The sequence below is a fragment of the Sinocyclocheilus rhinocerous genome, unplaced genomic scaffold, assembly GCF_001515625.1.
Source record: "Sinocyclocheilus rhinocerous isolate Xijiao unplaced genomic scaffold, SAMN03320098_v1.1 scaffold106, whole genome shotgun sequence".
Classification (NCBI taxonomy): Eukaryota; Metazoa; Chordata; class Actinopteri; order Cypriniformes; family Cyprinidae; genus Sinocyclocheilus; species Sinocyclocheilus rhinocerous.
In genome coordinates this window covers 166835-180210 of record NW_015633181.1, presented here as the reverse complement: position 1 = coordinate 180210, position 13376 = coordinate 166835, and the positions used below count along the sequence as shown (strand labels likewise).

Below are 13376 nucleotides of genomic sequence, written 5' to 3'. Positions count from 1 at the left end.
TTAATCCATTTTTCAAATTATTTCAAATTTCTTAAATATTAATTAAAATAAATACAATTATATCTGCTTTATATCGGCCATTCTGCTTTCAAAGATATCGGCATCGGCTATCAAAAAACCCCTATCGGTCGACCACTAGTGGCTGGGGCCGAATTAACTGCAGAACATTATAAAAAAAGAAGTATGAGGGACTTCAATGCCATTGTAAGTTTTTAAGCTTACCCCCAGATCCTGTGCGTGTATATATGGGTAAATTTCTGGCCACTCTCTTCAGGATTTCCTGCTGGGCCTCTGGATTCTCCTCTTTCTCATAGAGCTCTTTGTCCACTTTAGGGAGACAGAACTAAGAGAGACAACAGGATGTTAAATGGAGATGTGTGTGAGAATAGACTAATATGAATCTGCATACGCAACTAAAATCAAGCAGACATTTAAATTTTTAACAAAAACACTTTTAATATAATTTTTGCCATCTTTATTGACAAGATGATAAAGACATGACAAAAAATGATGTGAGCCGGACTTGCACTGTCCAAATCAGCTCAGTGTGTTTGAGAATGTGTGCTAACTGCTAAACCATGACTCACATCCATCCCACAGGCAGTTCAAAACATAAATTTTTTTTTTTTTCTTTTACATCCTTCTTCCTCTTCTCTGTCATTATATTCTGCGGTAATAAAACTACAGAGCAGCCAGAGTTTAAAGGCTCCCGCTGCTGCTGCTGCTCCTCCTCCAGATGTGAGGAACATTACTGAGCCTGGAGCCAACCACATACACATTACAGTATGATAAATATTTTGCTCCCACACAGCGCAGGTGGAATGAGAACCTGAGAGCCAAGCAATAAGGAAGAAACCCTTAACCAGATCTAGACCAGTGCAGTGTTGTTTTAGTAGAATTTACATAGTAGTATAGTATTTATTTTGTCTTTTTTTATATTTTCAGTTTTTTTTATTTTAGTCTGAGTTTTAATATTTTTTTTATTATTATTCTATTTAGCTTTAATTTATTTACAATTTCCGTTTTAGTAATTTTAGTACTTCGAATTAAACTTTTGTATATCCGCTAGCTGCCAAAGCAATTTTTTTTTTTTTTTTTACTTTATCATTCAATATTTATATTTTAGTTTTAGTTAACAATAACAACACTGGACTACTGAATCTCAACATGTCTGTTCTGATGTCTGTCAGTGTCACTAATAAGAGGAAAATCATCCGTCAGCAATTTAAGATGGAAAAATGAATAGGTGTATCTATTAATTCATCTGTGACTTGGTAGGAGTTAGACAGATGGCAACATGTACAGGTTGTACAACTTGCCCACATTCTCAAAACCAGCAACAGAACTAGATTGGGTCACCACTTGTTCTCTAACGCAAGATCTGGGCTCGGAGGCAAAACCTAGACAGTAAATAAAGGAACAAAAACGGAGAGAGAAATAGCAAGAAAGAATACCTCTTTTGAGGGGCTGGCAGGCTTGGAAATGATGGTCTTCCAGTAGGACCATATGAACATGAAGAAAAAGACGTGAAACACTAACAGATAAATAACTGCAAGAAAAACAGCATGAGGGAATTTTAGTAAAACAAATCATAATTCATACTTACTTGATAACCTAATAAAAGCTGCTACTTCATAATATAAATGGGATGTTTTGTTCATTCTGGTGTGACAAAACATGTGACTAAGAACAACAGGAGGCCAGATTAGCCAACAGAAGGATTTGTTAACTGTTTTTGCAATATTGTGTGCTTGGCTACACTGGAGTTCCTCTTACCTTGCTCCTCTGTGTTGGAGATTGTGTCTGCAGAGAGAAACAAGCAAAGATAATTCAGCAATACCATCAAGAAAGAACAACTGGCCCAATTCACAAAGCCATCTGCTGAGTGCTGGGATACTGCTAATTCTATCTCAGCACCCTTCCAGTTTCCACCAGATCAGCCCACTAAGGCAAGAGCGCCGGGCGACTGGTACTGCCATCTGGCAGAGAGCTGTCAGAAAGAGCCTTGTGTCCATCACGGATGGAATACCCTGGTTGTCATGACGACTCGACAAGTGACTGACAGATGCATGTCGCAACGGCAGAGTCAGTGAAATCTCTGACAGTAGGAGTCATTTTTTAAAAGAGATTTTTTTTATTAGTTAAATATTTATTTTCATTAAACATTCATTTTTATTTTATTAAATATTTTTTAAAATGTTTAAATATTTTTTAAATAATATTTTATGAGAATGTCATTGGGGTTACAACCCTTGCTTCATTTGTGAAATTAAATGCGTAACAGAAGAAAACAGCAAAAGCTGATTTGAGATTTTACTTGCTACTCTCACTTGTTTATTAATTAACTATTTATTTTCATTAACTACAATTATTTTATTAAATATTTTAATAAATTATTCAACAATCAATAAGGAAGGATTCACAATATATCACTGCACTTTACTAGGGAAATAAATGGACCCCAACACCCAATCAAATTAGTATTTTTAGAAACGGATGAAGTAATAAATGGGTGGAAGTGGAACTACAGTGAGTGTAGAGCTCACTGTGAAGTGGTTAACAACAGCTGAAGTTAAAGACTTCAGCAGCACAGATGTGTACAGTCATTCATGTTTCACACTTTTATATATTATTAAATATTTTAATAAATTATTCAACAATCAATAAGGAAGGATTCACAATATATCACTGCACTTTACTAGGGAAATAAATGGACCCCAACACCCAATCAAATTAGTATTTTTAGAAACGGATGAAGTAATAAATGGGTGGAAGTGGAACTACAGTGAGTGTAGAGCTCACTGTGAAGTGGTTAACAACAGCTGAAGTTAAAGACTTCAGCAGCACAGATGTGTACAGTCATTCGTTTCACACTTTTATATAAAAAAATAATAATAATCCCTTTTAGCTTTGTTCGCTTAAATAGAAATTGTACCCATAAAAAGCAAAAATGCTAAAAAATAATAATAATAATAATTTAGGGTTAATTATCCCAAATTTAAGATAATCCTGCAGTGGGACAATGGAATTTTGAAAAGCATAAATATTCCATATTTATTTAATCAAGTAATGAGATTATCAGCATACACGATAATTATACATTTTCAATACAGGACAAAAAAAATGAAGTATAGCATATCCCACTAAATGACACTGCCTGACATGAACGACTACTTATCTGACTAATGAAGAACAAAACAGTTTATTAGTCAGAAATCTTCATGACAAGACGGTCTAATCTACGTTCAGACTGAAATGAGATTTAAAGAGAAAGTTAATAAAAGAAAGTACTTTTCAGTAAGAAAGCATCTCTAATCTGCTCTTTAAGTATCAAGCATCTCGATCAGTTTAACAGCTGGACTTATCGCTCTTACTTGAACGAACACTGCATACAATAATTGATATCAAAACACAACTTTACAAACAATTCATGACATTCGACATGAATTACACACGAGTAGTATACAAAGAAACTGAGTTGAATTTCGGTAACGTTACATTATCTGGTACCAGTCAGTTACTGACACTTCCTGCCCAAACCACTGCAACAACTAACCAGCAACTTTTATCTGCTGTGCTCCAGTCAACTTAGTCAACTTAGGACGACACTTACATATACAGAGCTCCACCACGTAAGCGTAGTAGGACCAGCACACGACCAGGTTGATAAAAATCACAGGTATCCAGGATAAACCCCGCTGACAGCATTTTACCACATGACAGGGCGCCATCTTTCATCCGACCCTCGGAAAGGGTGTCGGTGACGTCACGGCTCGAGTCCGATCTATGCAAATGATGCGCGCGGGGAAAAACAAAGAACTGCTTCACACCAGCAGCACATTAATTCCCCATTATCGGACACCTGCTCTCCAATGTGTCCTTTTTAAATTAATAATACAATAAACGCAGTTTCATTCTGATATGTAGTTATGTGTTTGTCTTATTATGCTATAAATGAGCCTTAAAGGAACAGCGTTCATCTTTGCCATTCTGCCTTACATCTTATCGGACTTAACTTGAATTATTTTATTTCCAATCTTATAGTTATAATAAATTAATAATGTTTATTTTGTTTATATTATATTTTAATGTTTCTTTTTTTAATATTTTAAAGTATGTTCCATGCTGATTTTAATTCAATTGTATTTTTTAGGTTCAGAAGGAAATTTATGTTAATAAATAGTTGTCTATAAACTAAAAGCTTTTTTTTATTCAAATGTTAAATATACTGTATATGAATGTATTTTCTTAGATTGAAGTATGTGAAAGGCTAAATATATTTTTATATTTTTTTTTCAAAAATATTAGTTGAAAATACATTTACATATAATTTGAAATATACTTCAGCAAATGTATTGTTTTAAATCATTTCTAAACATGTTTAAGTCAAACCAAGTCAAAGGTCAAAGTGCTTACGGCCGTTTAAATGTGCACGCCATATTGAAAGTTTATTAATATGCTTTTGTTTTGTTTTTTTCACTTTTATTTGATCATTTACACGTCATTGTTGTTACATTCTGGTGTTATTTCGTTAATCTATGATCTATTGCTATTTAAATTTATATTTGATGAGAATTTGTCATCGGTGTTACAACTATTGTTTTATTCGTGATATAAAATAAGCAGAACAAAACAGCAAAAGTTAATTTGATATTTCACTTGCAACTTAGCAGTACGTCGGCAGAGGGCAGCAGCGCAGTAGTTTAAGCGTCACTACTGTTGATCTCCCATTGAAACAGTGAAGGGGGGGGATCAATGTTACAGTCTGGATGGATTTGAATCATCCAGCTAGGTTTTTTCTAGTTAATGACTTAGACTGGAAGTCCCAAATGTCACCATCAATGTGGTACTTTTCATTTGTGCATAATTTGATTCATCGTCAGTTTGCTAGCTTGGTGGGCCGGCTGGTAAGTCGGTTTATTTGTGAGATTTATTAGATTCGTTTTCCACCTCGAGCCCTGTCCTGCAGGGGAATTGCAGTATTATTTCCAGATGTGTTTCATTTCATGAACAGACCCCTCTGGTCCTCTCTCTCCATCTCTGCTCTTTTCCTCGGGAGGTTTCAGAAGGTTCATCAGAGAACCAACAACACATGAAGCAAAGAACAAATTGTCTGTTCATGCACTTACGTGTGATAAGCAGATCTTGTGCTGGGCCTGATTTAGAACTCTTGATTTTGATAAAACACACACACACCACACCACACATAGCCTCCCTCTCTTTGCGCTGTAAGTGTTGATATAATGAGTCCCTTTTGTTAGCCTATTAGCTTACAAACTTATATACAGTACAGATTCATTTCAAATGATTAAAAGCAGTCTTGAGACTGCATATTAATGTTATTGAGCGTTTATATTTACACACCTGACTGATCAACACATTCTCACTCCCAACTTGTCACATATTGACGCTATATTGGGCCTTTTTATGAAATATAAACTCACTCTCAGTGAGAAATTCTCACTCGTCTAAATTAACCTTCTTGCACTGGGTGGCGTTGCTGTGAATTTTTATACAGGCTACTAATCAAATTTTTTGCAAAGACGATGGAGCACAGCAGAAACGTGCTGCTACAGTTGGCATGAACTGAAAAATCACCCTGAAAGCATTTTCTAAATGCACATTTTTTATCTTATTGTGAATTATCCATCCATTGACTTATTAGTTGTTGTTTTTTTTGAAAGAATAGTTCACCCAAAAATGATCATCACCAGTGGACCCTCTGCAGTGAATGGGTGCCATCAGAGCTAGAGTTCAAACAGCTGATAAAAGCATGACTCCAGTCATCAGTTAATGTCATTTGAAAAGCTGTTTGCTTCCAGCTAAAATACCAGTCCTCTATCCATAATATTGCTTTCTCCATTGAAAAAGTTGTCTTGCACAGATCAAGCACTGATTACATGTGGATTATTGATGTTTTTATCAGCAGTTTGGACTCTCATTCAGACGGCACCCATTCACTGCAGAGGATCCAATGGTATGCAAGTGATATAATGCTAAATTTCTTCAAATCTGTTCCGATAAACAAACAAACTCATCTATATCTTGGATGGCCATGGAAGGTGAGTTAATTTTCAGGAAATTTTAATTTTTGGGTGAACTATTACTGTAAAAATGTCATATCTGTATCTTCCAGTAAAATGACAGACTTCTCTCTGGTAACATATATTCTCTAGTCATTTCTGGCCACTTAAACCATGGCATTTAGATCTGCCTTCATCCAATCAACACACGATAGATAGAACCAAGTCCCCATCCTAAGTTTCACTCTGATGTGTCACAATATAGATGATTCACAATTTAATGATTTTTGAGGCTCCTCTAATATGTAGGAGAAAAATTAACTTGACTTGAACCGAATTGACAAATGTTTTAAGAGGTGGCACGTTCGTGGGTGGTTTATCTCTTCCAACATTTGTTCTAGCCCATCACTCTTTTTTTCATAACTATTTGTGTGCTTGTGTGTCTCAGCACAGAGTAATGTGTTGTTCTGTCTGACGAGTCACCCCTGTTTAGTGAGCCCCAGTGAAAGCACCACTTAAGGAATGAATGAATTCATTGTTTCGTTGCGATGGGGTGAAGGAAGGAGGAAAGTGGCTTGTTTTAAAAGAGAGAATACTGAACAGATAAGAACAGAAAAGGAGATGTATACATGGATGGAAGTACACAAATTGTCATTCACCTAACTACTTTTGAGGGGACACCAGTGACAGTCCTGGCTGACTTGGTGGCCAACAGAAGATAAGAAAAAAATGTCTTTTCCCCCCAAACTATTGTATTTTTATCCAGAACAAAGTGTAGTAAAATGAAATGGATAGGCAAGTACATTATACAGCAGTCCAGAGAGTATGAGGGGGAAAACATGCAACATATAACAAAACCTGTACAGTATATATTAAAACGGATTGTAAAAAGAATCAAAATACATTACCTAAAATTAAAATCTGAGAAAAAAATTTAATTGAAAAATGCATGAAATCTTGCAGTTTCAGTTTTCTCCATTTTCATATTTCATATTTAAAGAATTTTAGCTATAAATCTTAGTTTAGTGTTACAAAAATGCTTCTAATTTTTTTTTTTTAAATGGTTCTTGCTTTGAATATAAAAGATTTCTAAAATAATTACTATGTGTTTCTGATTTTCTGAAACATATGGGCTTTCTAAACAAAATATATAAACATGGTTATAAATTCAAAGTTTGAAGTTTAACACTTGTTTGCCTAGAATTATGCAACCTAATAATACTTTATTTATTTATTTATTTATTTATTTGTATGTAATGTGCATTCAAAATCCACTTTGGTGAAAACTCATGATATGCATCAGCAAAATGGATGTGCAAGAACAGAGAGATGGGTGTGGTATGTAATCTCATACGTAAATGGAAAAAAGAGACAAATAGGGACAGAGAACTACTTCGAAAAATGGGGAGATCATGAAACGGCAAAAAGCAGAAAGATGCAGAGATGAAGATACTGGGTGGGAAAGTTGCGTCAGATTCATGATGAGAGGAATGCTGATAAAAATAAAAATGAGTTCTAATGACTGGAATCCCTCTGTCAATAAGACCCTAGAGAAATAGGTGTGACACTGCTAAGCAAAAGGAGGGGCTACAAGCACATAATGTAGTGCATGAACTTATGTCCTACAGGAATTACGTGTGTGTGTGTGTGTGTGTGTGGGAGAGAGACAGATTGTGGGCGGTTGAGTGGGAGGGGCAGAAGGAGAGAAGGAAGATTGTTAGAGAAAGACATGCATGTGAGCCGACAGGAGATGGGAAAGTGAAGGAAATCATGGGGAGAACAAGACTTGACAATTCATAACAATCATAGCCATATTAATTAGAAAATTTCAACACCGTTCCAATATGTCCTCCCTATGATGTACATAAATTCAATACACAGGTTTGGAGTGGTAACATATTCCAATCAGACTGATATTTTGAGTGGCTTGTTTGTTAATCTATCACAGCAGGGATGCTGTAAACTGAGCCAGTTGCTGCCTGTGTTGTCATTTGTTCCATATGCAGCAGTGATGCTGATATTAAGAGAACAGTCACAAATAGGAAGGATAAATCTGGATGAGTAACTGGGATGTGAGAGATGGGAACACTTAGTTGGATGAAAACAGGGAGTGAACGGGAAAAGAGAGAAAGAAGGAAAGAGGGTAGGATGATGACAGCCCCTGGTTCCGCTCCATTGCTGACGAAAGCTGCTTAGACCTTCAGTTGCCATGGTGACCAGAGGAGGAGAGAGAAAGAGAGGGAGAGGGAGGGCGGAGGCTAGGGAGGGAGGAACAGCAGAGAGAGAGAAAGAGGGAGTGCTTAAAAAAGAGCAATAGACAGAGGGAGGGAACGAGAGTGGAGACGGAGATAGATACACATTGCTAGCAAAAACAGTCTACAAAAATATAAAGAGAAAAGGTATTTTATTTATTCTCAGAGTTGTATTTCATTCATCTGAGCGTGAGATTACAAAGAGGGGACGTGTGAAGGTAGACTGAGACGTCAAGACGAAGGTAAAGAGACACTGCAGTGGAGCGGGAATATGGATGCACAGTCTGAGAGCTGTGAACCACCGCCATGTGACCCTCAGCCTCCAGGTAAAATCAGAAAAGCCTTCAAACTATTCGGCAAGCGGAAGCCTGGGAGCAGCGTCGCTAGCATCTTCTCCATACGTGGGAAAGGAGATGGAGGCCCTAAGTCACCGCCGTCAATGAGCAAAACCCTGGATGGATTAAATGAACCTACTGCCCCAGAAGCAGAGGCAGAGCAGGTGGATCTTGACCAGGAGGATGAGAGTCAACAGGACGATGCTCCAATGGAGGAGTTCACAGGTGGGAACATGAATTCAGAAACTACTCCTACGCGGCACTCCATCTCTTCCCTCACCTCTGCTAAGTCTCTGAGCTTCCTCAATATGCTTCGCAAAGGCAGACGGGGACTGATGGGAGAACGGCAGACTCAGACCGAGTCTCAGAGGCCCGGGCGGCAACGGAAGGGCCTAAAGGGATTGTTTGGTACAGTGCGCTGGCATGGTAAAGAGAAAGAGGATGAGGAGGAGGGTGAACCTGGCCCTCCCCTTCTTGCTTCTCGCTCCAACAGCGTTGAGATTATAAAGGAGAGTCTCACATTGACACCCGGGCCTCCACCTCGCTCTGTGGAGGGGACAGAGGAAAAGCCTAAGCTTCCTACACCACAAGAGGGCCCTACGTCATCTGAGGACTCTGCAAAGGTGAGCGGGTCAACCAAACCTCCAGCAAATGAACGCTTGAGCACACTGCTTGGAGATATCTCATCAATTTTAAGCTTTGATTCACTAACAGCATGTGGAGATATTGTAGCAGACGTTGAGGCAGAATGGGTCAAAGCTAGCAGTCGAATGGAGGGAGCACCTAGCACATTGAAAGTGGATAATTCTGAGAAGACTTCATCTTCTTCGACTTCTACCAGATCAAAGTCTAGCCCTTCTCCTACTCTCAGCCCAACCACCTCCTTCAAACCTTCCCCTACTTTAGCAACCAAACCCACCCTTTCACCTACCACCACCAAACCTATTCCCAGCCCTTTGACAAAACCTGCAGTTACCTCAACATCCTCTCCGGTGACCAAAATGTCATCATCTATGCTTACTGACCCTATTATCCCTACTCTACCGTCCAGCCCTCTCGCCAAACCCACCCCTACACCATCAGCTATAACCCAGCCTACCCCAACACCAACACCTATCCCAATTCCTCAAGCCACGGCAACTGCAACAACTACTCCAATTATCCAACCTACCCCAACCGCTACATCTGTCTCCATTACACAGCCTACCCCAAGCCCTATATCAAGCCCCACAACCAAATCTACAACTTCCCCAGCTAAACCTACCCTGTCCCCTAAATTTAGCCCTGAAATCAAACCAGACACAATATCTAGCTCCACAACTGCCCCAATGACCAAACCTATTCCATCCTCTACACCCATTCCTCCGTCCATCTCAGCCCCTACTTCCGAAACATCCCCCTCACCCACAATTAGTTCTACCCCTGAACTTGCTGCTGTTACTAAAACTGAACCTGCCCCAACCCCTGTAACTAAACCTACCCAAGCCCCAACCCCTGCAACAAAACCCACTCCCAGCATTACCCATGAATCCAAACATACTATGTCTACCTCTGCAACCAAATACACCCCTTATCCACCACCTTTTGGTAAACCTACCCCTGCCCCTGCACCAACACCAAGACCAAAATTTGTAACAACATTTGGATTGTCGACAAGCCGAAACACTGCTCCTATTGCCAAGCTTGAGATAAAACAACCCACAGGACAAACTTCAAAATCTAGCACCCAAACTGGCACAACATCTGTAAGGAAAGCCTCCATCTCTGAACCAATTGTTCCCATTGCTAAATCTCCATCTGCTGTTGCTCCTATTCTTACCTCTTCCTCTGCCACCACAAAATCACCCACAGTTACCTCTGCACCACAAGTTCCTGTCCTGAAGTCTCCTCCTGGTATTGCTCCATCATTCATTTCTTCAAAAAGAGCGGATGATGACGCCAGGATAGATTTAAGAGAGGACCTGGTAAGACAAGAAGGAATTGACAATAGAGACTCAGTGGCTACTCAAAGCATCAGCAAGGCAGTGAAAAGGGGCCCTGCAGCGAAGCCTACAACTCTGAGTAAGATCCCTGTTAGCGGTGGAGGTAGACCTCCTAAGCTGCCTCATCGAGATTCCCAGCCCAATGGAGATGAGGACCACTCAAATCTACCAACACCGATACATGAAGAGGAGATCCCATTCACTCTCTCACGGGAAAGCAGCAGCAAGGAGGCCCTCAGTGATGTCTCCACAGAATCGGGGGCTGTCACCCCAACCCTCTCCCACAGCCAAGACGACATTCTTGATGGAAAACTTGGTCTCCAGACATCATCAGGTCCTGCAGCTGGTGCCACAAGCTTAACCTGGGAATCCAAGATCCCAATCAAACACGGATCTACTGCAGCCTACCATTCTGTTCAGAGTAGGGCAGAAGCCACACGTTCTAAGATACCGGTGTCCAAAATGCCTGTTCGCCGGACCAGCAATAAGCCTGCACCAACAGCTACAGCTGCCGTCACCCGAAAATAACTGATATAATAATTCGGTCTATGACAAAATCCTGAAACATTCCACTGGCAACAGTTTTCTCAAGATTTACTTTTTGATATTCGATCAGGCATCACTGCGTCTTTTGCAGCAAAAATCTTTACAGGAACAACTGGATTATTATCGTTATTTGAACTAATTTACACACTGGTGTCAACCACACAATTCTTTTATCAGCTGGGTGTTTTTATTCATATCACTCTTGAACAGACTGATGCTGTGGATTCAACTCTGTGTGCAACCAGGAACAGACAGCACACCCACAGGCCCGGTCTAAGTGATCTCCATGGCAACCAAACATGCTAATTAAATGGCAGGCACTAAAGCACAAGAGCCCTCACCTGGAATCCAAAGCCATGTAGACCTTCTCTGAAGAAACAAGCAATGTGTCTGTCCATTATCTCCGGCATTGTAATAGTCCATAATGGTCTTTTGTGGTAATTAAAAGCCTCAGAGAAGAAACAAGCAATCCAACACGGAGTCTTGTGGTTTTCATCCAGGTCTACAACACCAGAGGAGCCCAGTATCATTACAAAGGTGCTTTTTTCTTATCATCCTGCCTGCCACACAGAAAAAAAAAGTTTTGTTACAGAGCAGTCTTTGTAGCCTTTGTTACTTGGCCTTCGTTTTTAGAATTTTTTGTCTGGTGTCTTTTCCAAAAAGTTTTTTTTCCAAGTGAACTGTGGATCAATGTTAGTCTTCTTGGAACTCCCTCGTGTTGTATGCAAACAAACAGAATCTCTTACCTGTACAGTTCATGCCAAGACAGGATATTCCACAGTATCTTTTGAATGTATGTAGCAGAACGCATGCCCTACTTTTTCAACAAGATGAGCCATCTCACTCCTTTTCCTCTCCCCACCTGTTTTCTCACAAAAATTTTTTTTTTAAACACTGTGTTAAAGTCACACAGTGCCTGTCAGCTGTAACAAATGTGTATGTAACATCATCAAGGAAACATGAGGCATATGGATCAGACAGGATATTCCACAGTATCTTTTGAATGTATGTAGCAGAACGCATGCCCTACTTTTTCAACAAGATGAGCCATCTCACTCCTTTTCCTCTCCCCACCTGTTTTCTCACGTTTTTTTTTTTTTAAACACTGTGTTAAAGTCACACAGTGCCTGTCAGCTGTAACAAATGTGTATGTAACGTCATCAAGGAACCATGAGGCATATGGATCTCTGGAACTCAATGGATTTTTTTTTCTGCCTGCACTGAACATGGTCTGAGACTGCGTTAAAGAAGGCTAAAGACAGTAGAGGTGATGTTTCACAGGCAGTTGGTGTTATAGGTAAGAAAATTTTTTCCAAGTGAACTGTGGATCAATGTTAGTTTTCTTGGAACTCCCTCGTGTTGTATGCAAACAAACAGAATCTCTTACCTGTACAGTTCATGCCAAGACAGGATATTCCACAGTAACTTTTGAATGTATGTTTCCTTTTTTTTTTTTTGAAGTTGCTATTCACATGCACATGTTTAACAGAGGACTATTTTTGTGTGTACGAGTGTGTGTATATGAATGAGTGGGTGTGATTATCTTAATGTCACAACGTTTCCTATTTAATCAATAAAATGTGATTATAGAACAGTTTAAATGTCATGCAGGGTGCATAATGGTATGGGAATGGATTGCATAGGACAGAATTAGGTTGTAAGAGATTGGCTGTGCCGTACATTGTCCTCTGTAGTGACATTATGTAATTGTGTTACTCTTTGGTTTGAGAAGTGGAACCCTACAGAGCTTTTCACTATAAAGTCCGAGCCTCCCACCACTGCCAGCCCCCACCCCCAGGTTTCACTGCAGTGCCATGCTGTTGGGCTGAAAACCCCACTGACCTGAATAGCAAACCTCATGAATGTCAGTATTGCCTGGTCAGTGAGCTGTAGGCTAAGATGCTATAGAATTCCTGCCACGCAACCATGCAGCTGCTGCATGCAAATGGAACATTTCCAATGGGTTATGTTGTCTCTAATAGGAAGGAGGACACAGCTATTTAAATGCAGGAGGCTCTGGATCATCGTCAACCTTTATAAAATATACAGTGAATGAATGGAGGCTAAAATGGGGGAACAGTGGTGCACAGAGAGAGAATGAGAATGAGACAGAGAGGGATTGTGGTACAGATGGAGATTGAGAACAAGCAAGGGGAGGGCAGAAAAAAGAAAGCCTTTTCGATTCCATCACAGCTGTGTTTTTTGATGGTGGTGACATAGCAAGAAATGCTAAAAGCA

The 13376-nt window shown here is 39.5% G+C and overlaps 2 protein-coding genes across 4 annotated transcripts in view; one reads left to right on the top strand and one right to left on the bottom strand.

The window, feature by feature from the left end:
• The window catches only part of LOC107743391 (probable palmitoyltransferase ZDHHC20), a 13758-nt gene extending 10027 nt beyond the window's left edge, over positions 1-3731 (bottom strand). For all 3 annotated transcript variants that reach the window (XM_016556585.1, XM_016556587.1, XM_016556588.1), the window contains exons 1-4: positions 3614-3731; positions 1777-1803; positions 1455-1549; positions 223-343 (exon numbers count right to left, since the gene is read on the bottom strand). In XM_016556585.1, the coding sequence (XP_016412071.1) occupies positions 223-343; positions 1455-1549; positions 1777-1803; positions 3614-3731 (361 nt within the window). The remainder of the gene's footprint in view (positions 1-222; positions 344-1454; positions 1550-1776; positions 1804-3613) is intronic.
• A 4562-nt stretch (positions 3732-8293) lies between these two features.
• LOC107743390 (flocculation protein FLO11-like) lies at positions 8294-11994 on the top strand. Its single transcript, XM_016556584.1, has one exon. The coding sequence runs from the start codon at positions 8547-8549 to the stop codon at positions 11118-11120; it is 2574 nt and encodes an 857-aa protein (XP_016412070.1). The 5' UTR covers positions 8294-8546; the 3' UTR covers positions 11121-11994.
• Positions 11995-13376: the final 1382 nt, after the last annotated feature.